Raw genomic sequence first — 23,689 nt, 5'->3', positions numbered from 1 at the left:
AAAAAAAAAAAAAAAAAAAAAAAAAGAATACATACTTAAATGCCTTTTTCAAGCAAAAATACTCTTGCTGCTTTAATCAGAATGAATAGAACATACTTAAAATGAATCTTAAATGAATCTTGATGACACAGTCATTGCTGTGAATGTCACTTATTTTATTGTGGGAGAATAATGGATACAGAGGTGTGTAAGAAATATCTGCTCCCAAACTAAATGCTCTCACCATTTTAATTAAGTTGTTATCAGTAGCCAATGAGAAACAGTAGTTTCTCACCCTTTGAGCTAAATTTTGAGCTTTCACTTATTGTAGACCGCATGCTTGGCTATGAGGGCTGTTAAAATACTTGGTTCTCCTCTAATGGTGGAAAGAATTTAACAACCAAGCTTGTTAAAGCTTTAATCACAGTTTATCCACAATTCTGATTCATTCATTACATTTTACATAAAAGCTTACAGATGTTGATACACTTTTCTTACAAGAGTTAAGAGTATGAAAATTTGTTGTAGCTATTTTCAGCCAACAGACTTAATGTGTTTTTTAAATATAACTAAAATGATCAAAACTATGGGTATTACTGACTTTTCCTGACTAACTGCATTCCATCCATGTTGATTTCACAAGAGGAGGAGGATTAACCTAGGTTCATTGCCAGGCAATTATTTTTTAAATCAAATATATTGCAGTATAATTTTCATACAATAAAATATACACCTTTTAAGCTTACAGTTTGATGAGGTTTGACAAATATATACACCTGTGTAATGACCATCCAGACCAAGATACAGAAAAATTCCATCATCCCAGAAAGCTCCTTCATGCCTCTATGCAGTCAACCCCATCTGCCCCACTTGCTCCAGGCAATCAATGATCTGACTTCTAAGATCATAGATTACTTTTGCCTCGTTTAGAACTTCAAATAAGTAGAACCATATACTCTGTGTCTGGCTTCTTGTCTTCAACAATGTCTGGCAATAATAACAATGCACGTATTGCCAGTTTGTATTGCTGAATGGAAGTCCATTAATGAATACTACGGTTCATCCAATTATCTGGGGATGGACATTTAGGTGGTTGTTTCTACTTTAAATTGTTTTCAATAGGTGTGTAAAAGTCTTTTTGTGATCGTGTTTTCATTTGGGTCATAAAGTAGTTCTGTATTTAACTACATATGAAACTGCTAAACTGTATTCCCAAGTGGTGGTGCCATTTTACAGTCCCACCAGCAATGTCTGAGAATTCACGTTCCTTGTGATGTTTTGTATTAGTGAGTTTTCAGTTACTTTATCTCCTTCCAACACATGACCAGTGTCTTTTGTTTTGTTAGGTTAATACTGGTGATGTAGTTATGCATTTTTAGAAAGCTAAAAAATCTCTTTGTTGATGAACAAGTTGGAAGTCTAAAATCAAAACATGACATAAAAAAGCAAATTTTCAGAACACTAGCTTCATGAGCTATTAAAAACAAAGATGGATTTTGCCATCAGACTTCCAACAGCACTTTTCATGGTTAGCCACTTGTCTGAGACCTTCCTAAAGAACTTCTGTCAGAGTCCCTGCTGCAGCTTGAACTGTAAAGGCTGCAATAGATATGTGTTTCTTTACTTCTGCCCAGGCTGAACGAGGGTCTGCTTTATTTTCAATATCAAATATAGCATCATAGATCCCAGGGAATGATTCTCCAGCATATTTGTTGTGGCTACTTGGAGCAAAGATGATGTGCCTAGTTAAAAAAAAAAAAAAAAAATCCATAAAGAAAGCAGTTTGAGCTAAAGGGAATACAAATACATTTTAAATGCTTTCTGTTTAGTCACTTTCTTTTGTTAAGCTGCATCGAAATATAAAGTATGTCTCCTCCTAAAATTCACTTCTGTTACTCCAATATGAGGACGTAAGTAATTGATGTGGAGGCACTTATGCAAAGGTATAATTTTAAGCAAAGAAAGCTGACAATTTGCATTTGCTGATCTGTGTCTCATAAATCATATGCAATGTTGCCAATCCAAATAGTCAGCAGAAAATTTGTTTTGTAAGTTGTACGTAGTAGTTGTCTAATTGGGCATCCACGGAAACAGAGTTAACATTTATGTGAGAAAAAGAAGATTGAGGGGATTTTTTTTTTGTGTATGTGTTTCCTTCTTTAGAGATTCAGCAAGAATGAAAATTTTGTTTCTAAGAATTTTCAGACATTAAAAAGCAGTAACAAAATCCCCAAAACTATTGCCCTGAGATATCTTTAAACCTTAACCAAAAATATCCCCTGAGCCTTCTTAAAATGAAACAACAGTTTAGCGCAACTAGTAAAGAATATCTACCTTGAGCACTGTGCTCTTTCAAGGTCTTTCTATATGGAATCAAGTTGACAACAGTAACTCAAAAGATTAGATAGGAATCTTAGGGGGCAGTGAGTAATGGGGGAGGAGCAACTCAGCAAAGGAGGGTGAGAATGGCTAAACAGCTTGAAGAATATAATCAATGTCACTGAATTGTACATGTAGAAACTTTAATTTGTATGTTGTGCTGTGTATATTCTCAACCAATTATTTTTTTAAAAAAGTAATCACTAAAGTAGCTTATAGTCTCAAAATACCATAAATGGTAAGGATAAGGAAGTCCATTCAGTAAAGGTAAAACAGTTATATATAGGTATGCCAAGACAAAATTTCTGATCTAGAAGGAAATGTTTTCTGTAGCTTTCCTACTTCTCATAAGTAGCGCGAGAGACCATATTTTTTTCTCCATCCAGTGTATGGAATCTATGTTACAGAGAAGGACAATATTTTATAAAATACTTAATCAGGAATTAGGTCCAACAATCAAATTCTAGACCTTCCTCCAGATATAAATCCACTATAAGGGAGCTCTGGTAGCATTGTGCCTAAGGCACTTGACTGTTAACCAGAGGGCTGGTGTTCAAACCCCCCAGCCACTGGTCAGAAAGAAGGTTGGGCAATCAATCTACTTCCGTAGTGATACTGCCTCAGCAACCCAAGGAGGGGTCGCTATGAGTTGGGGCCGACTCAATGGCACATTACAACAACAACATGTCTCACAATACAGAGCTCTGCATAAGTCAAAGTAAATGACCAAAGAGAAAATTATACTGCTAATCATTTAGATTTCCCAGAATACAGCAGGATTTCTCACTCTTGGCTTTTAAGTCTTAATAAAGCCTTAGATGAGGAGCTCTGGTAGTGTGCCTAAAGCACTTGACTGCTAACCAGAAGGCTGGTGGTTCAGACCCACCAGCCACTCCTCGGAAGGAAGGCTGGGCAGTCTACTTCCGAAGGGATAACTGCCTTGGAAACCCAAGGAGGGGTTGCTATGAGTCGGGTCCGACTCAACAGCACATAACAGCAACAAAGCCTTAGATGAATCTAATTAAAACAAGTATATTTGCTAATATTATTAGGTGCTGTTGAGTCAATTCTGACTGATAGCAATCCCATGTACGAGAGAATGAAACCCTACCCAGTGTTTGACCATCCTTAATCCCTGCTTTGCTTGAGCCCATCATTGCAGCCACTGTGTCAATCAAGCTCGTTGAGGATCTTCCCATTTTCTGCTGACCCTTTTCTTTATCAAGCATATCCCTCTCTAGGGATTGCTCCTAACTGTTTAAAAAGCACTAATGTTATGACCTGTATATGAGTCAGTAGATTAGATACAAGTTACAGATACATTCCCTAGTCAGTATATTTGCCATCTGGAGAACTGTGAAGAAGTGTATGGAAAAAACTACTGATAGAATAAGCAAACAAATGTAGCTTCAATCATTGATCTGCATCTGATACCTCTGTAATTTCTGGCATATTACCTACTCTCTGAAATTGTCCCATTGTGCAAAGAGTCAAATAATACAGGCCTTACATAGAGTAGTCACTAAATGAGTTGTGTGATCAAGTTTCCTGTGTTACTAAATCATACCTGTGACCTTGTCTTGCTTCTTTAACCAACCTGTACATATTTCTTATTTTTAAAAAATAAGGGTGCTAATAGTACTATCTTCAAAGGATTGTTTAAGAACCAAATGATGAATGAAAACACAGTATAGTGCTTGGCACCTATTAGGTGCTCAATAATAATAGCTTTTGTTCTGAGGCTGAATCCTTTGCATTCCTTCAGATAAGAAGGCACCTAGCTAAAAGAGAGGCTCAGCCAACTGACAATGCTTAATCAATTATAGAATAACTGTCATTTGCTTCTGTAAAGATTTAGAGCCTCGGAAATCCTATGGGGCAGTTCTACTCTGTCCTATAGAGTCACTGTGAGTTGGAATCAATGCGATGGCAGTGGGTTTTTACTTTAATAACAGTCAAGAAAGGACTAAAATGTAGATGATGCTTCCAACATTTTTGTTTGATTTTTAAGAACTGATGGCTGCAATTTTATTTATATCAATGAAGAAACAACCTGTGTTCCTGTTATCTGTGATTTTATAAATATAGCTGTAATTTACTGATTGCACCAGTTTCTAAGCTAAAACATCATCATGCCTTAAATATACAAGCCCGGAGTGAGAGCAGTTAGTATCTCCACTTTACAGCTGAGTCTTAGAAGTCATTTGCCCCAGTCACATTTCCTGTGTAGCACAGCTGGGCTCTAAAAGCCTGTGCTTGTACTTATTTAAATTCAATACCATTCAATAACATCTATAAAAAAAAAGTTAATATATTAGAACTATCTTTCATGTACTTTTGATAATCTGATAACTTATAAAGTAGCAATTATCATCATCTATATTCTAATGGGGAAATCTTGGTAGTAACTTGCTCTAAATCATATATTTCTAAGTGAATTGGAACACAAATTCTCTAACTCTAAATGCTATGACCTTCCTAATTGCCACCAAGGAATCAGTTTAAGCAGTGTGAAGGGTTGAATTGCGTCCCCACCAAAATATGTGTTGAAGTCCCAACCCCTAAACCTGTGGGTGTAATCCTGTTTGGGAGCAGTGTTTTCTTTGTTATGCTCATGAGCCCTATCAGTGTAGGGTGTATCTTAAACCTGATCCCTTCTGCATGCTATAAGAAGCTGCACAGACACAGAGAAAAGCAAACACCATGTGAAGATTTCCAAGGAACCAAGAGATTCTGGAAGAGGCAGTGATTTCCTCCACTTCATCCCCAGCTGACAGAGAAGGAGCCTTTCCCTGGAGCCAGTGTCCTGCATTGGGACTTCTAGCCTTCTGAACTGTGAGAAAATAGTTTTCTGTATTTTTTATAGCCACTACTTGTATTTTTCTTACAGCAGCACTAGGAAACTAAGACAAGTGGTATCTTGAAGAATTAGAGACTATCCACAGATCCATAGTCAAGATAGAGAAAAAAACAACATAGAGATACAAATAGAAAAATACCCACTGCCATCCAGTTGGAATCTGATTCACAGTGACCCTACAGGACAGAGCAGAATGGCCCCAAAAGGTTTCCAAGGCTGTAAATCCTTACAGAAGCAGACTGCCTCTTCTTTCTCCAACAGAGCAGTTGGTGGATTCAGACTGCCAACCTTTTGGTTAGTGATTTGGTTAACCACTAACACCACCAGAGCTTCTTACAAACAGAAAAACGGTTTTGTTTTTTTTTTGTTGTTGTTGTTGTGTTGTTTTGCTTTTAGGGGAAACATGACAAACATCTTCAAAAACCTAAATTTTATGTAGAAATAGATCTTAATCTATTCCACTTGACTTTGGAGAACAGAATCGGGTCAAAGAGAGAATGTTACAAAGAAAGAGATTTCAGAGATCTTTATGAAGAAAACCTTATAAAATTTAGATCTTTCTTAAAATGGAATGGGCTTCCTCATTGAAGTACTAAGTTTCTTATGCACTGTTGTTGTTATGTGCTGTTGAGTCGGACCCGCCTTTTAGTGACCCCTCCTTGGGTTGCGGAGGCAGTATCACTACAGAAGTAGATTGCCCAACCTTCCTTCCAAGGAGTGGCTGGTGGGTTTGAACCACCAGCCTTCTGGTTAGCAGTCTAGTGTCTTAGGCACTGGAAGTCTTCAGAGACTGGATAACTATTTATCTGACCCTACAGAAAGGATACATGTAGAAAGTAGACCTGGATGAGCTCTAAACTTCCCTTTAAGATCCTATGGCTTGAAGTGGGAAGAGAGCTGGTACACTGGGAAACTGTAGTCAATGTCATGAGACAAAGTATATGTGAACTGCTGTATGGAAAATGAATTTGCCCTGTAAACTTTCACCCAAATCACAATGAAAATTAAAAAAAAAAAAATATATGGCTTTAAGATTTTGTTAACAAAGAAAGTTCTTTTTCAACTATCATTACCATTTTCATCTGCAGTAAGGAAAAACAACATGAAATTAATTTTTTTGATAATACAAATTATTACTGTTATGAGGTACACAATCTTACTCATGTTTCTCTCAATATAAATATTCAACTTCCATTCATCTGGTGACATTAGCTTAAAGCTGACTTTGGGTGTGCTCTTGTTTGGGTCATAATGAGGTGTCTGGTGCTCTCTAATAGATTACCTTTAGCTTCCTTACCTATAGAATGGCCTCCCTGGTAAGCCGAGGGGATCGATGAATGCTCTTTCTAGGAGCATCAACTGATCATTCACAATTCTCACTGCAAGAGGACTTTGAGAACAAGAAAAATCTAATTATAACCTTTACCACAGAAATATGTTTTGAAATAATACTCAATATAACTAAGCCATAGAAGGCTTAGGAAAATAAACTTTTATAGGAAAATAAACATTTATAGGAAAATAAACTTCTAAAATTAATAGATTTTTTTAGAGTACACATTAATACAGTAATGTTTTACATAGTAAACTACATACATATTCTGAGTCATCTTTCTAATATTTGTAATATAGTAGAGAAACCTATTGCCAAACTCTGGCAAGACCACAGACTGATCAGAAAGAACTGCAACACTTTTTTAAAAAAAATTCTTCTCAGGAGGATAGCCAGGCCTCCTGGAAAGGTGGACAGGGTGAGCTATCAATTTTTTCTTGGTAAGACCTTCAGTTTTTCTATGGAAGAAGACTCAGAATAAAGGTTGAACAACAAAGGTTTCAGGTATCTGTAAGAAGGCACGAGACAGTGGGAAGGAAACCCCTTTTCCCCACTGAACAATCAGACATTCTTTTTGAGGATTTTTCCTAAAAGGGAGAGAAACTCTCAAAATGGCTGGTATATATTTCTTCCATTATGGGAGGTGGGAAAGTTTACTCTGATTACATCTAAAAATTAAGAAATGTAACATCAATTTATGCTGGTTACACAATGTTTTTACTTTGAATCTAAATTTTTACTTATTTTTCAATATAAAATTAGCAAGAGGTTAAGTGAAATGCAAAAAAAGTATCAAAAGAAAAGCATTTCTAAACTGATGTATGGGCCTGTCTAGACAAAAGACTATAGTAAAATGTACTACAAATGTACCTAATCACAAAGAACTAACAATTACCAGCTATAATCTGGACTCCTATTTGTTTCATAATGTTTCTTTAGCCCTTGTTCTGATCTGTCATTTGTAGCCACTTTCCTCCAGCTTTAATGTGACTACATATCACCTGGAGATCCTGTTAAAGGGCAGAATTCTAATTAGGTAGGTAGGGTTGGGGCAATTCTACTCTGTCCTATGGGATCACTATGAATCGGAATTGACTGGACATTCTGGTTGGTGCAGTCTGACAGCCTGCCTCTCTGATGAGCTCCCAGGTGATTTTGAAGCTGCTGGTTTGCACACAACAATCTGAGTAGCAATGATTTAGACCTGAATGTTTATATGAATGAAAACAGTTATTTCCACTAACAAAATACCTTTTCAAAACAAATGATATCTGAAACTTACTTATTAAGATCAACTTGTGTCAGTCTTCTATGAAAATCTGCAGCAGCCTCTGAGAAGTTTTTCACAGCAGAAAATAAGGAATCTTCAAAAAAGAAAAAGGAAGAAGGGAGTTTGGTAACAATGCTTAAAATTTCAGAGGTTCACTTTCCTAGAATATTGCTAAGCTGGTTCTTAATGAATAACTTTCTAAAGTCTGGAATATAAATAATCATTTTAATCCCTAATCTACCAGTAACCCAGCATCCATTCATTTATTCATTCATTCACATATTTATTGGAGCAGCTACTAATGCTAGTATAGTGCACTTATGTTTATAGCCATGCATGAGCTTGGTTCCTGTAATTATTACAAAATAAAACAATGTCAATCCCTGTTTTCAGATAGTGCATTTAAGATCACCCCCAAAAGGTAACCTGTGATAAACTGATATACCATAGTCTGAGAAATAGGATCCATTTTGGTCCAACTTTTTTATACTTATACTAAGTTTCTAAGCAAAGTGATTTGGTTCTCAGCATATTGTATATTTCACTACCATGATCTATTTATCACTTTCCACATATTCTAAACTGGACTTTAACATACATTATTTATTTGTTTCTTGCATCCAGCTTGTGATGTAAGCAAAGCAGGTGATACAGCATTCATTTGGCAGATAAAGCATATAGATATAGCTCAGGACAACTGATTTCTATTAGGCCACAAAGCTCAGTATAAGTGTACATTCAGGATAATAAACAAGGTTTTCTGAGTCCTAGGTATTCTCTAAACTTTAATTTTTTTTTTTTTTTCTTGGTAAATCATATGCAAACCAAGGAGCTCTGATAGTGTAGTGCCTAAGGCACTTGACTGCTAATCAGAAGGCTGGTGGTTCAAACCCACCAGCCACTCTTCGGAAGAAGGTTGGGCAATCTACTTCCATAGCAATTCCACCTCAGAAACCCAAGGAAGGGTCGCTATGAGTCCAGTCCAACTTGGCACATAACAACAACAATGCAAATCGAACAATCTAATATTAGATATGAAAGAAAGTATTGAAGAAGGAATTATAAATTTCACATTCAGCACCGAATGCAAGAAAGATAAAAACTAAAGTGTGTCCATGGGATTAGTGACACAGATCAATGACAACTTGGGTAAAAGGCAGAGTGATGATAGACAGTTCAGTGGATTGGTTTGTAGAAGGTAAAGAAATGAAGATGAGTCATTGATCATACTTAATTCCATAATCAAAGTATTTTCTGAGGAGTGATTTTACATGGCATTAACTGAAGCTTTTGAAGAGAAGATAAGGGAAAAGGTGGAAATTAGTGGGGCACATCAGATAGAAGGCGTTGTTCTGCAGATAGAAAAGATATGAGCATGTTTAACATTGACAGGTAGTAACCAATATAAAGGAGAAAGGCATTAACAGGTCAGACCAGATTCCTAAGAAAGTAAGTGGGTGGAGGAATTAGCATTTTGTAGAGAAAGCCTTTCCACTGTAACTGTGTTGTTTCAGTCTCCTGACCTGACCATGACTTAAACAAATTGATAAGCAGTAATTCACCAAAAGGAAAATGGGGCATTTAACAAGGCACTGGATTGCCATAGAACTCTGACTGTCTACCATGACATAGGCTCTGTTTACAGCTCCAATTTCATGTCTTTATTTCCCCATCACTGCAGATATACTCCCATTTTAATGATATAACACAATCTCCTTTAATTTTCTTTGCTTTGTTTTATTCAATACTTAGGTTTGGTTTGGCACTTGTTTAGTACTTGCTGCTCCTCGTAACTTTCTAAAGGTTACTAATTTTTCTGTAATAATATCCAGAAAGTCATTGCTGGCCACCCTATACTCTTTCTATGTTTCTGTGGACCTCAGCTAACAACTATTCTTCTGTATTTGGCCTTCCATCTCCCCACAGAGATTTCAGATTCTTTCAGGGCAATGACTGCCTTATACATTCTTATATCTCCCAAGAAATAGCACAACAGTTAGTATACAGTAGTCATCCAGTAGTCATCCACATTTGATATTTTGGTATATAATGGGGACATACACTCCCAGAATAATATAAGAAAATAGTTCCAATAAAAAACAGCAATAATAGGTAATATTTATTGAGCACTAAATGCCCACCATATTGTTTCTATGTATGAACTAACGGAATCCTCGCAAAAATGTTTGAAGCATGCTATATTCTTTTTACTATTTTACTAATAAGAAAACTGATGCACAGAGAAGTCAAATAACTTTTCCAAATGGAGCTATGACTTGAACCAGGAAAACTGCTCAAAAACCCAATGCTCAGAACTACTAAACTTAATTATATTCCACCCTACTTTATAGGAGATACACTAAAACAAACAAACAAACAAACAAAAACAGTGCTACCAGAGCTCTTAAAACAGCAACCACTAAATGGTCAATTATAAAAGAAAATAATATTATGACCATGTTAAAAAAAAAAAAAATCGGCCACATAGACAAAATAATATATGCACTAATAATATTGTTACTAATGATATTTATCATAATAGTACATAATATATACTCTAATTGATGGTTTTGTCCACATTCTAATCATTTCGTAATATTGCATTTTTATAGTATTGTTTTCATGGCATTAAAAATATTTTTAAAGGCAATGATACAGGAAAAATATTGGAAACACAATGTTTCTAACGCTAACTCAACCAAAATGGATTCATCCTACACATATCAGATTAAATTAGAATCTTTAATAGATTAATCAGAATTAATAAATGAACCAGGAATAAATTCTAGGATGAAACAGTACTCATTGATCATGATAGGAAAGAATCTTGAAGCTCTAACTTGCATAAAAGATTATAAAATACCTGCTCAGGGATTTCTTACCAAATGATACCCCATGGTCGCTCAATTGTTGGTCATGTTTCTTGGATAAATTGTAGATACTTGTTGCATAGTTTTCCAAAGCTTTTGCATAATCTTGAATATTGAAAGGAATGATTTTAGAGTCAGCAAGCTCATATGCCAGTGCTCCTCGTAATTGCGCCACAGAAAGATGTTTTTTAAAAGTGGGGTCATAAAAATTCTCTACCAATTCAAACGTCTCATAAATTGTGTGGTATACTGGGTAGCTACTGTATTTATCTGTTTTCTTAAAAAAAAAAAAATGGAGAAAACAGCATAGACAAACATCAAATATTCAAATTACAATATTTAGCTTACTAAAAATAATTACAAAAGAACTACAGCCATATGGAATCCTGACATTTATCACAATGAAACAAAAAAGTTAAAATCTAATCAACCAAAACACCACAAGCAAATGTTCACTAATTTGAAATTTTTCATTCATTTTATAATCTATATAATATTTTGTTCAAAACAATGCTTGTTGAGAATTTAAATTTCCCTTATTATATTTCTGATAACTAGAATTAAAAATAAATATTCAAATTATACATTAGCACAGTACAAAATTATCAATTGATTGGGAATAAAAGATTCTAGGTAGCTAAATATCTACAGAGTTGAAGGGCTGTGCTGCCTTTAAGCACTGTTACAAAAATCTTTGAAGGACGCTATATCTTTTTTTACTATTTTACTATTAAGAAAACTGATGCAGAGAGAAGTCAAATAACTTTTCCAAGTGGAGCTATGACATGAAACAGAAAAACGGCTCAAAAACCCAATACTTAAAACTACTAAACTTAATTATATTCTACCCTACTTTATAGGAGATACACAGTGTTAAACCAAAAACCAAAAACAAAACCCAATGCTACCAGAGCTCCTACAACAGCAACCATGAAATGGTCAATTAGAAAAGAAAATATAACTATGTAAAAAAAAATCCTCATAAAGCTATAAAATTCATTATATTCTGCCTTTCCAAACATTATATAACCAAATGTCATTTAACCTTTATTTCACAATTAAGGACTACCATCATGAACATAAATTATTACATTGTTGTTGTTGTTATGTGCCGTCGAGTCGGCCCCGACTCATAGCGACCCCTCCTTGGGTTTCCGAGGCAGTATCACTACGGAAGTAGGATTGCCCAACCTTCCTTCCGAGGAGTGGCTGATGGGTTTGAACCGCCAGCCGTCTGGTTAGCAGGCAAGTGTCTTAGCCATTATGCTACATGGAGGGTCCTAATTAAATCTTTTTTGAGTTCTTAATTTTAATCTGCTACCTTGCTATAAAACGATCACTCCCTGTATCGGTCCCTCTCTAATTTTCTGCTTTTAATTTGCAGTGGTCTTAGAAACTAGACAACTTTGTTCAGATTGATGACAGCATATAAAAGTGAATAGGCCTTGAAGAGGACATCTTTTATATGTTAAGTGTAATGGGCATTAATATACGGACTTTATGTATCCATTTTGGTTATTCTGGAGCTGGCTGTTCTTACTTCTTTGTTCTGTATTCTGGATAAATTTACAACTAATATATAGTGTGGACAAGCAAGATGGTGTATTATAATTAAAGCATGAAAATTAAAATCAGTGACAAATAGTCTACAGATGTATTCTTCAGTTAGGTTTATGACACAGACAACATGGTATCTGCCAGCTATATTAAAGTAATATGCATGTCACTGTTTGAGATGTTTGAGTGACAATGGAACAATGCAGAACAGAAAACAGGTCCAAGTTTAATATTAAGAGAAACTTGTTTTATTCTCTAACTCAGAGCCTTGAATCAGATGATAGGCAGGTCTGGGAATGTGAAGGAGCCTACTGACAATAAAAAATTCTTAGCCTAGTGTTTCCTTTAATTTAAGCATTTCTCTAACTGAATATTTTCCTCAAGAAAAACACATCAGAGCCTGCAAGACTAGAGAATGAGTTATTCCAACAAAGCCTGCTTCAGGAAAAGAGTGTACTAAGTACTGATAACCAGCTATATATGTGGCAATATACTCCATGAAATATCTTGTCACTGAATAACTCCACCAGAGCTCCTACTGAATAACTCTGAACCATAAAACCAAACTCACTGTCATCAAGTCAATTTGACTCATAGTGACCCCTCCTTGGGTTTCCAAGGCAGTTATCTCTATGCAAGTAGATTGCCCAATCTTCCTTCCGAGGAGTGGCTGGTGGGTTTGAACCACCAGCCTTCAGGTTAGCAGTCAAATGCCTTAGGCACTACGCTACTGGATAACTCTACTAATGAAAAATTCACAGAATAACTCAATGTGTGTGCTAGTCCATCTACAAAGAGATTTGCCATTGTTTTCCTTGATGGAAGTCTTCCCAAGCTAAGTGTCTATCTAGTATCTAGTGCCAAACAACTTTATGACAGAGTTCCTTATCAAAGGAATATACATGAAATGCTATATATTATTTTTTTTTAAATACAGCTTACCCTGTTCTTGGTGTAACGTGCTCTGCCTGAAGCAATTCCAAGTCTCTGAAAATAAGCTTCAAAATCACTCCCAGATCCCAGCTTGTTGATTCTAGATATGCAAAATAAATAGATGGATAGATAAATACATATATACATACACAAACAAAAATCCATGCTTCAATAAATAAGTGAAATGCAGTTAAATGGATGGTACAAAGAAGTCTGTCCTAAGAATAGCAAAGAATTTTATGGAACATATGTAAGAATTAGGAAAAGGTATACTTCCCTCGGGATACTTTCCTATTGTCTGCAAGAAAATTGCTATAAGTATGTAAATCTGCACCGACTATAACCAGAGTCAAGCAGAGCCACCAAACATGGCAGCCTAGTCAGAATGGTCTCATCCACAATTTCGACATTCATGGAAATTGCTTAGAGGGAAAAATGAAAAATAAGACATTTATCTCTGCTCTCAGAAAACTCATAGTCCAGTAAGAAAAATTGCCATGAGAAGTCGATATTTCAGATCATGATGAGTCTAAATGTTAAGTTCATTTCAAGAATAGATGTAATTGTGATATATTTCTTTGAAAATAATTAAGAAAGAATATACATACATACACATAATGAAACATGGAAATTTTTGTGATAAAATAGTAATTCAGTGAAGCAAAATATAAAATTATATGCATTACAAACATAACTATGTATTTCCAAAATACTAGACTTCTTTTAGAGATTGAGATCTTGGATGTTTTGACAACTTTCTTTTTCCACTCTGCTGTTGTTAGGTGCCATTGACTCAGCTCTGACTCATAGTCAGCCTATGCACAAAAGAACGAAACACTGCCCAGTTGTGCGCCATCCTCACAATTCATCCTGTACTTGAGCCCATCATTGCAGCCACTGTGTCAATCCATCTTGTTGAGGGTCTTCCCCTTTTTCACTGACCCTCCACTTTACCAAGCATGAGATCCTTCTCCAGGGAATGGTCCCTTTGGACAACATGACCAAAATAGGTGAGGTGAAGTCTGGCCATTCTTGCTTCCAAAGAACATTTCAGCTGCACTTCCTCCAGGACAGATTTGTTTGTTCTTCTGTTAGTCCATGGTATTTTCAGTATTCTTTGCCAACCACAATTCAAAGGCATCAATTCTGCTTCAGTCTTTCTTATTCATTGCTCAGCTTTCACATGCATATGGGGTGACTGAAAGATACTATAGCTTGGGTTAGGCTTACCTTAGTTTTCAAAGTGACATCTTTGCTCTACAACACTTCAAAAAGGTTTTTCGCAGCAGACTTGCAGAGTGCAACATGACATCTCATTTCTTGACTGCTGCTTCCATGGGTGTTGATTGTGGTTCCAAGAAAAATGAAATCTTTAACAACTTCAGTCTTTTCTCCACTTACTGTGATGCTGCTTATTGGTCCAGTTGAAAGGACTTTCATTTTCTTTATATTGAGGTGTAATCCACGCTGCAGTCTTTAATCTTCATTAATAAGTGTCTCAAGTCATCTTCACTTTCAGCAAGCAAGGCTGTGTCATTGGCACATTGCAAATTGTTAACAAGTCTTCCTCCAATCCTGGTGCCACATTCTTCTGCATATAGTTCAGCTTCTCAGATTATTTGCTCAGCATATAAATTGAATAAGTATGGTGAAAGGATACAACCCTGACACACTCCCTTCTTGATTTTAAACCATGCAGTTGATTTAAAATTTTAAGCCATGATAGTTGGAGCTGTGTGTCAACTTGGCTGGACCACAATTCTGTGTGGTTTGAGCAGTTGTGATGTGGGTTGTTCCCATGATGGGATAGGATGTGTATGTTTTGAGCGGTCAATCTGTTGAAAGGGAGTTTCCCTGGGGGGGGGGGGGGCCTGCTTCCAGTATATTTATGGACATCCTGGTAAAAGAGACATTCTTCTGAGGATCAAGATTCTGTTGTGCTGCCTATTACAGTCCATGAGTGAGCAATCCACCATTCAGCCTGGAGATTTTGGATTTGTCATTCATTGGAGTCAACAGCCAGTTTACTGCCTGCCAACCTTGAGCTCATCCGCCCCTGCAGTTGCGTAAGTAGGGAAAAGCCTCCAGCTTGAAATTTGATCCAACAACTTGGGACTTGCCAGCTTCTATTAGTGTGTGAGCCATTTTCCTAAGATAAATTTCTCTTTTTCTCTCTCTCTCTATAAGCTTTACTGCTTTTGCTTCTCTAGAGAACCCAGTCTAACACACAGTGTCCCCTTGTTCTGTTTGAACAACAGCTTCCATCTATGTACAGGTGCCTTATGAATACAATCAAGTGTTCTGGAATTCCTATTTTCTCAATGTTATTTATAATTTGTTATGATCCACACAGCTGAATGCCTCTGCATAGTCAATAAAAGACAAGTAAACACTTTTTCGGTATTCTTTGATTTCAACCAAGATCCATCAGACATCCCTCATTCCATGTCCTCTTCTGAATCCAGCCTGTGTTTCTGGAAGTTCCCCGTCAATGTACTGCTGCAACTGATTATGAATTCTTTTCAGCAATATGTTACTTGGCATGTGATATTAATATTATTATTTGATAATTTCCACATTCTGTTGGATCACTCTTTTTTGGAATGAGCACAAATATAGATCTCTTCCAGTCATTTGGCCAGGTAACTGTCTTTCAAATTACTTGGCATAGATGAGTAAGTGACTCCAACACTGCATTCATTTGTTGAAACACACCAATGGGTATTCTGTTAATTCCTGGAGCCTTGTTTTTCACCAATTTCTCAGTGCAGCTCTGACTTCTTCCTTCAATACCACTAGTTCTTGGTCATATACCACTTCCTGAAACAGTTGATCATTGACCAATTCTTTTTGGTACAGTGACTGTGTAATCCTTCCATCTTTTTTTGTGCTTCCTACATCATTCAATAGGAGCTCTGGTAGTGTAGTGTCTAAGGCACTTAACTGCTAACCAGAAGACTGGCGGTTCAAATTCACCAGCCACTCCTCGGAAGGAAGGTTGGGCAGTCTACTTCCATACCACCTTGGAAACCCAACAAGGGGTCGCTATGAGTTGGGTCTGACTCGACGACACATAACAACAACAACAACATAATTAAATATTTTGCCCATAGAATCCTTCAATATTGCAACTCAAAGCTTGAATTGTTTTCTTCAGTTCTTTGAGCTTGAGAAATGCCAGATGTGTTCTTCCCTTTTGTTTTTCTAACTCCAGGTCTTTGCACATTTCATTATAATAAATGACTTTGTCTTCTCAGGCTGCTCTTTGGAATCTTCTGTTCAGCTCTTTTATCCTGTCATTTCTTCCGTTTGCTTTAGCAAGTTTCAGAGCAAGTTTCAGAGTCTCTTCTGACATCCATTTCAGTCTTTCCTTCCTTTCTTGTCTTTTTAATGACTTTTGCTTTCTTCATGGATGATGTTCTTGATGTCATCCCCCAATTCCTCTGGTTTTCAGTCATTGGTGTTCAATGCATCAAATCTATTCTTTAGATGGTCTCTAAATTCAGGTGGGATATAATCAAGGTCATATTTTGGCTCTCATGGACTTGTTTTATTTGTGTTCAGCTTTCACTTGAACTTGCATATGAGTAATTAATGGCCTGTTCCACAGGCAGCTCCTGATCTTGTTTTGGCTGAAGATATTGAGCTTCTCCATCATCTCATTCCACAGATGCAGTTGATCTGATTCCTGTGTATTTCATCTGGTGACATCCATGTGCACTATCACCATTTATGGTGTTGAAAAAAGGTATTTGCAGTGAATAAGTGATTGTTCTTGCAAAATTCTATCATGCAATCTCTGGGATCATTTCTGTCACCAAGGCCATATTTTCCAACTACCAATGATTCTTCTTTGTTTCCAACTTTTGCATTCCAATAACCAGCAATAATTAGTACATCTTGATTGCATATTTCATCAATTTCAGACTGCAGAAATTGGTAAAAATCTTCAATTTATTCTTCTTTGGCTTTAGTATTTAGTCTGTAAATCTGAATAATAGTAGTATTAACTGGTCTTCCTTATAGGCATATGGATATTATCCTATCACTGACAGTATTGTAATTCAGGATGGATCTTGAAACATTCTTTGTGATGATGAATGTCACAACATTCCTCTTCAATTTGTCATTCCCAGATTAGAGGATCACATGACTGTCTGATTCAAAATGGCCAATGCCAGTCCATTTCAGCTCACTTTAATACCTAGGTTATCAATCTTTATGCATTCCATTTCTTCTTTGCCAACTTCCAATATTTCTAAATTCACACTTTGTACATTCCACATTCTGATTATTAATGGATGTTTGTAGCTGTTTCTTCCCATTTTGAGTTGTGCCCTATCAGGAAATGGAGATCCTGAAAGCTTTACTCCATCCATGTCATTAAGGTCAACTCTACTTTGAAGAGGCAGCTCTTCCCCAGTCATATTTTGAGTGCCTTCTGACCTGAGGGGCTCATCTTCTGGCACTATATCAGACAATGTTTCAGGGCTACTCATAAAGTTTTCCAATAATGTATCACACAGTGTTTCACAGTTATTCATGAGATTGTCATTGGGCATTTTTTTCAGAAGTAGATGGCCTCATCTTTCTTCCTTATCTGTTCTATTCTGGAAGCTCTGCTAAAACTTGTCCACCATGGGTGACTGTGCGCGTGTTTGAAATACTGGTGGCATAACCTCCAGCCTCATAGCAACATGCAAGCCATCACAGTACAACAAATAAACAGATGAGTGGTGGTTTTATAATTTACTATATTTTAAAATAAGCATGTATTACTTTTGTAATGAAAACACATTTAAACTTTCAAAAAGACTGATCTGGAATATAGAATGAAGCTATAAAGTTCTACCATCACCTGTTGGTATTAGAAATATTATTGCAATAGGTAAGAAATAAATATAAAATAAATTCAAGCAAACTTCTACAGTATGAATGAGAAAAGGTAAAAATAAACTCACATGTAAATTAAATGGATTACAGCAACAAAATATGGCAGTGACTGAAGATATTCCTCATATTTAAAAGCAAATAATCTATCGTCTATTTTTTATTTCATTATCATTTTAAGTTATATTATTTATTAATGTATTTAATACATATATTAATGAAATATTTTCCAAGAATACAAAATAAAGACTAATGTAGCAAAGTGATTTAGACAAAGTTATTTAGACTAGAAATACAAAACACTAGATTTATGAGCTCTGCCGTAGGTTGAGCGATTTGGCTATGCTGCTTAATCAGAAGGGACTCCTTGGGATCATCCCTTTCTTTACTCAAATTGTTGATGAGCCATCAGAGCTTTGCATGTCTGGAAAAACAAAGAACAAAAAATTATTCAGAATTTGTCTAATGTAGAAAAGATATGCACAAATAACTTACCTAGGAACATTTTTATTTTCAGGTGAAGGGTCCTTTTGCAACCAGCTTTCATAAAGAGATTGACCTTGAAAATCATCATCAGGACTGGAGATCTAGAAAGATAAATCAAGTATTGGGAATTAGGGGCAGACACAGCTAAATATGAGCCAATATAAAATCATATATTAGTTACCATCAACTTACAACTCTGTCTATATGTGTGTCATGTTCATTTATAGAAGAAGTGTCTTTTTGCAAACAGCAAGAAAAAATCAGGCCACATTCTTCTTCATTTGTGCTGTCTCCTTGTTGATAATTATGCCATGTATCTAAGATGTAATTTCCTGCTCTTTGGCAAGCTTTTTAATAGAGTTTCAAATTATCACCACTTGAATATAGTGTTACAGCCTCAGAAACCCAAGAAGGGATTGCCATGAGTCAGATATGGCTCAACAGCATTGAGTTTGGTTTTTTTTTTTTGGTATCTTTCCTTTAGTGAGAAGTCACTGGGAAATATTTTGAACATAATGTTGTTGTTGTTGTTATGTGCCATCAAGTTGGACCTGACTCACAGCAACCCCTCCTTGGGTTTCTGAGGCAGTATCGCTACAGAAGTCGATTGCCCCATCTTCCTTCTGAGGAGTGGCTGGTGGGTTTGAACCACCTACCTTCTTGTTAGCAGTCAAGTGCCTTAGGCACTATGCTACCAGAGCTCCCAATATTTACTTTAGGAAGTTGCTTTTGTCCCAGCAGACCTCCAAAGAGGCAAAGGTGACAACAAAGGTAAAGCTAAGCTTGAGGTTGTCAGTTTAAATTCCAGTTGGGGGACGTCATTATTTTAGAAAGTTAATTATATTGATACAAATTTGGGTTTTTATGAATTTAAAACACTCTACAGAATTACAAATTTCTAGTCAAGAATTTTAAGAACTTCTGTGTAGACAAACATTTTTGATTACACACAGTAAAATTATATTTGCAAACATACGTTTCTTATTTTTCTCTACTTTAGAAAAAGCAGTACCATATGATGGGAAATATATGAATTGTGGAGTCAAACTGTCCTATTGTAGATTCAGATTGCCATACACACTGGCTATATATTGTTTGTCTGTTTGCAGCTCTGCTTTCTTAAAAGTGGACCTAAAGCAGACCCTGCTATGTAACTCCGAGAGCATTATAACTCTGAAGGTATTGCTTTTTCCTCTTTAAATCTTAGTTTTCATGCCTGTGAAAATGGAGATCATGGTACCTAAACATCATCTCCTCTGATATCTTCCCTGGTCTTCTTACAGAATTGGTTATTTCCTGTTCTATGTCACTATTCATGGAAAAAATCCACATTTGCACTGGAGTGCTTTTACATCCATTATATTTAATATTTATAAAATTCCTATGTGGTAAGTATGCGTGTAATATACTTTTTTTTTTTTTTTTCAATTTTGCCTGTAGTCTTGCTACTAAGGGAGCTCTGGTAGTGTAGTGCCTAAGGCAAGTGACTACTAACCAGAAGGCTGGTGCTTCACATCCACTAGCCACTCCTTGGAAGGAAGATGGGGCAATCTACTTCTGTAGAGATACCACCTCAGAAATCCAAGGAGAGGTCGCTATGAGTCAGAAATGATTCCACAGCAGTGAGTTTGAGTTTTTGTTTTGTTTTCTTGCTACTAAATAATTTGTTTGATCAGAATGACCTTTCTAATGAACAATAATATATAACAACCTTGTGAAAACTTTTTTCTTTTTTTCTCAAGTTTACTGATTTATTTTTAAAAATATTCTGAGCACAGAGAATTGAGAAATGTCATACCTCAATTCACAGAACACTATGATCACGTGGGGATCTCTGGAATTTTAAATTCCTTTAACCTTAGAATTTCCTCTTATCCCCATCCCTCCAATAGATACCCAAAGTGTTTGACATAGATCCTTAATTACATAAAATGTATGTCTGTAAAATAACTGTGTGTTACTTTAATTCATATAAAGGTACTTAATTTATATAAATTTCATTCTGTTTCTTACTTTCTCACTCACATCTATGTTTTCCCTACCACCTGTGTATGCCTGTCATACTGTGGTGACTTGTGTATTGCTATGATGATGCTGTGCCACCAATATTTCACTAGGGTCACCCGTGGAAGACAGGTTTCAGTGAAGCTTCTAGACTAAGACAAATTAGGAGGAAATTCCTGTCAATCTACTTCAGAAAATTAGCCAGTGAATCCTATAGTTCACAATAGAATACTGTTTGATAATAGTACTGAGGAGGAGCTCTCATGGCCTAATGATTAAAGAATTTGGCTGCTAACCAACAGGACTGTGGTTTGAACTGAATAGCCACTATGCAGGAGAAAGATGAGACAGTCTGCTTCTGTAAAGATTTACAGCCTTAGAAACTCTCTGGGCTGTTCTACTCTGTCCTATAGGGTTGCTATGAGTTGGAATCGACTTGATGGCAGTAGGTTTGGGGGTTTTCATAGTGCTGTTAGATAAGGCTCTAATGGAAGGCACTCAGAATACACAGTGGCTGCACTGTTCAATGATAATTTAATGATTTTCCCATCAGCAGCTTTCTGGATACTTTGGCCTGCTAGTCATGTCTCATTTCTTATCATCTTTCCACCAACACTTATGCTTCGGTCACAATGAAACAAGTCATGTTCTTTCACATGTTCTCACCTTTCTCAGGGATTGTGCCCTCTGCTTAGAATGCCCTCTCCCTTACTCCCACATATCCTTCCATTTGACAGCCCCGGAATTGATTATTCCGGAAACCTCCTTATGTGCACCTCAGCTTCCTCCAGCTACCCCAGGTTTTGGTCTCCATTCCATCACTTGTCTGTACTCATTACATAACAAATATTCCAGTGTTCAGTAATTGTTCATTTAGCTGTGTACATCTAGAGAGATCTAGATTGTGAAGTCCTTGGATTCAGTTACCTTGTCCTATTTATCATTGTTGCTGCTAGATTTCATTTTAGTGCCTAATACATAGTAACTATTCAATACATATTTGTTGAATGAGTGAGTAGCCAAAGCAATCTTTGAACCCAAGACTTTTCACTTCTAGTTTAGGGTTCTTTCTGCTGTTATCAAAATGCCTCTCCCAGTTGAAAATTACATACTATATACATTACAGCTATCTACCTGATTATTAACAAGAAGTATTATTGGAACAAAGAGATTAACAATATATTTTTTTATAGTTCTATCACATCATGTAAATAATGCAGTAAAGATTTTGTTCTGACCTGCGATTTACACAAATCTCTTATGTTCTGTCAACAGTTTAGAAATAAGTACCACTAATTAAGTGGAAAAAAAGTGTTACTCATTTATTCATTCATCAAAAATCCTATTAAGACAGATTCACTTATATACCTCTTTTGCCAGTTTATATACCAATTGGTAAAGAAGGGGTGTACAATCAACTCTGAGAGTATAATTGCCTGAAAGTAAATACAAACACAAAGAACATTATTTCATACTTATAAATGAAATTCCATACATGTTTCATTCTAACTTCATTTCCTAATTATAAACAAGATATAACATAGACTTTGAATCTACAGCATCAATCCTAGGCAATAAAACAGGGTACAAATAGTTCTTCGGGAGGGGAAGAGGGAGGCTACAGCACAAATTTTGGACAGAAGAAGGTATAAGTGGACACTGGTTGCTAAGGCAGCAGCTCCGCAGCAGTCTTAACAGTCATCTTTATGATAACATCTATTAGGGGAACTTTGGCAAAGAAAGCCATAAGGCTACAGCAGTAGTTTATTATTCATTCATTTAATTCAATTGTATATAGCATTACATTAGACTAGAACATTTCAGTAGCTAGAATGTATGCTCTAACATTTATCTAGAGATTATTGAAGTGAAATAAAATCCTAGAGACCCAAATGTCATATGTCAGATGCAAGAGGAAGTTGGTTCAAATTTGTTCCAATACATACAGGAAATATTTCCTATAGGACTAAAACTCTTTAATCAAATTCTTTTAATAGAGCCGTAGGAGGGGGAAAAAAAAAAAAAAACAAAACTCACTGCCATTGAGTCAGACCCGACTCATAGCGAACCTTCCTTGAGTTTCTGAGGCGGTATCTCTACAGAAGTAGATTGCTGAACCTTCCTTCCAAGGAGTGGCTGGTGGGTTTGAACAGCCAGCCTTCTGGTTAGCAGTCAAATGCCTCAGTCACTACACCATCAGAAGCATGTTGTTAATATTAAGAGTTTTAAGAGTTATCCAAGATAGGCAAATGGTATATATACTAAAAAAATTAGGATCAATAACTTAATTATAAATCATATAATCCACTGACTTTCTCTGTGGCAAAATGGAAAATGAAGGTATTATTGAAGTATCTCATAGAAACAGTACATCTGAGAAAGTTAACAAGTTGGAACTTAAAGGCTTAAAGTATGGTATATTGTCTAAAAACTATCTGAAATAAAATTTACCTTCTACAGATGAATCTGAGTTGATATAAGCAATGCTTCTCTCCTGGAGTGTTTTTGCATTTTCCTAAAGTTGAAACAGAATTGTTACTTTATTTATAGTACTTTCATTTGTGGAAATATAAACCAAACAAGTAAATTAATTTAGTGGAAAAATAGTGTACAAATACCTTGTGTACAAACAAACACCTTTATCAGTCAAATACCTATGCTCTTTACTACCATCAATTTACAAGAAAATGCTGATAATTTGTTGGTTAATAATAACATTAATGCAATTACACAAAAAAGAAGAATATTATAAAATGGAAGTTACTATGTGTAGCTATAGCACGATGCCCCAAAGAAGGGATTATTTCCAAAGTCGTGCTACCTGGTTCCCTGTGAGCATGAGATATACAGAGGTGAGGTTCCCAGATTCTGGGGTTGAAGAAGGTGGGAGAAGAGTAAGTGCTTATCTAGTGCATCTACCTTTATAAAAATGTAACGAACTTACCTTACACATTTAAGAATTTAGAGATTACTCAACAGAGAGGCTACGGGAAGAAGATGAAAGAGGGGCCTTAAGAGAGATGCTTAAAGATAAAGCATTAAGAGCCAATGACAAATGAAAATCACATCTGAAGGAAAAAACAAAGCTCAGAAACTGCAAAGTAAGTCAACTTACTAAGGTAATTCCA

The 23,689-nt window shown here is 36.0% G+C and overlaps 1 protein-coding gene across 1 annotated transcript in view; it reads right to left on the bottom strand.

The window, feature by feature from the left end:
• Nucleotides 1–1,531: 1,531 nt before the first annotated feature.
• The window catches only part of LOC103194636 (N-acetylated-alpha-linked acidic dipeptidase 2), a 64,212-nt gene continuing 42,054 nt past the window's right edge, over nt 1,532–23,689 (bottom strand). The window contains exons 12-19 of the mRNA XM_007938051.2: nt 23,013–23,076; nt 21,930–21,997; nt 18,567–18,658; nt 13,191–13,281; nt 10,704–10,968; nt 7,834–7,915; nt 6,516–6,608; nt 1,532–1,721 (exon numbers count right to left, since the gene is read on the bottom strand). Coding sequence (XP_007936242.1) covers nt 1,532–1,721; nt 6,516–6,608; nt 7,834–7,915; nt 10,704–10,968; nt 13,191–13,281; nt 18,567–18,658; nt 21,930–21,997; nt 23,013–23,076 — 945 coding nt within the window. The remainder of the gene's footprint in view (nt 1,722–6,515; nt 6,609–7,833; nt 7,916–10,703; nt 10,969–13,190; nt 13,282–18,566; nt 18,659–21,929; nt 21,998–23,012; nt 23,077–23,689) is intronic.

This window comes from Orycteropus afer, unplaced genomic scaffold, assembly GCF_000298275.1.
Source record: "Orycteropus afer afer isolate SDZICR_OR568_19922 unplaced genomic scaffold, OryAfe1.0 scaffold00047, whole genome shotgun sequence".
Lineage (NCBI taxonomy): Eukaryota > Metazoa > Chordata > Mammalia > Tubulidentata > Orycteropodidae > Orycteropus > Orycteropus afer.
The sequence above is the reverse complement of the archived record's forward strand: the minus strand, read 5'-3'. Positions and strand labels throughout refer to the sequence as shown.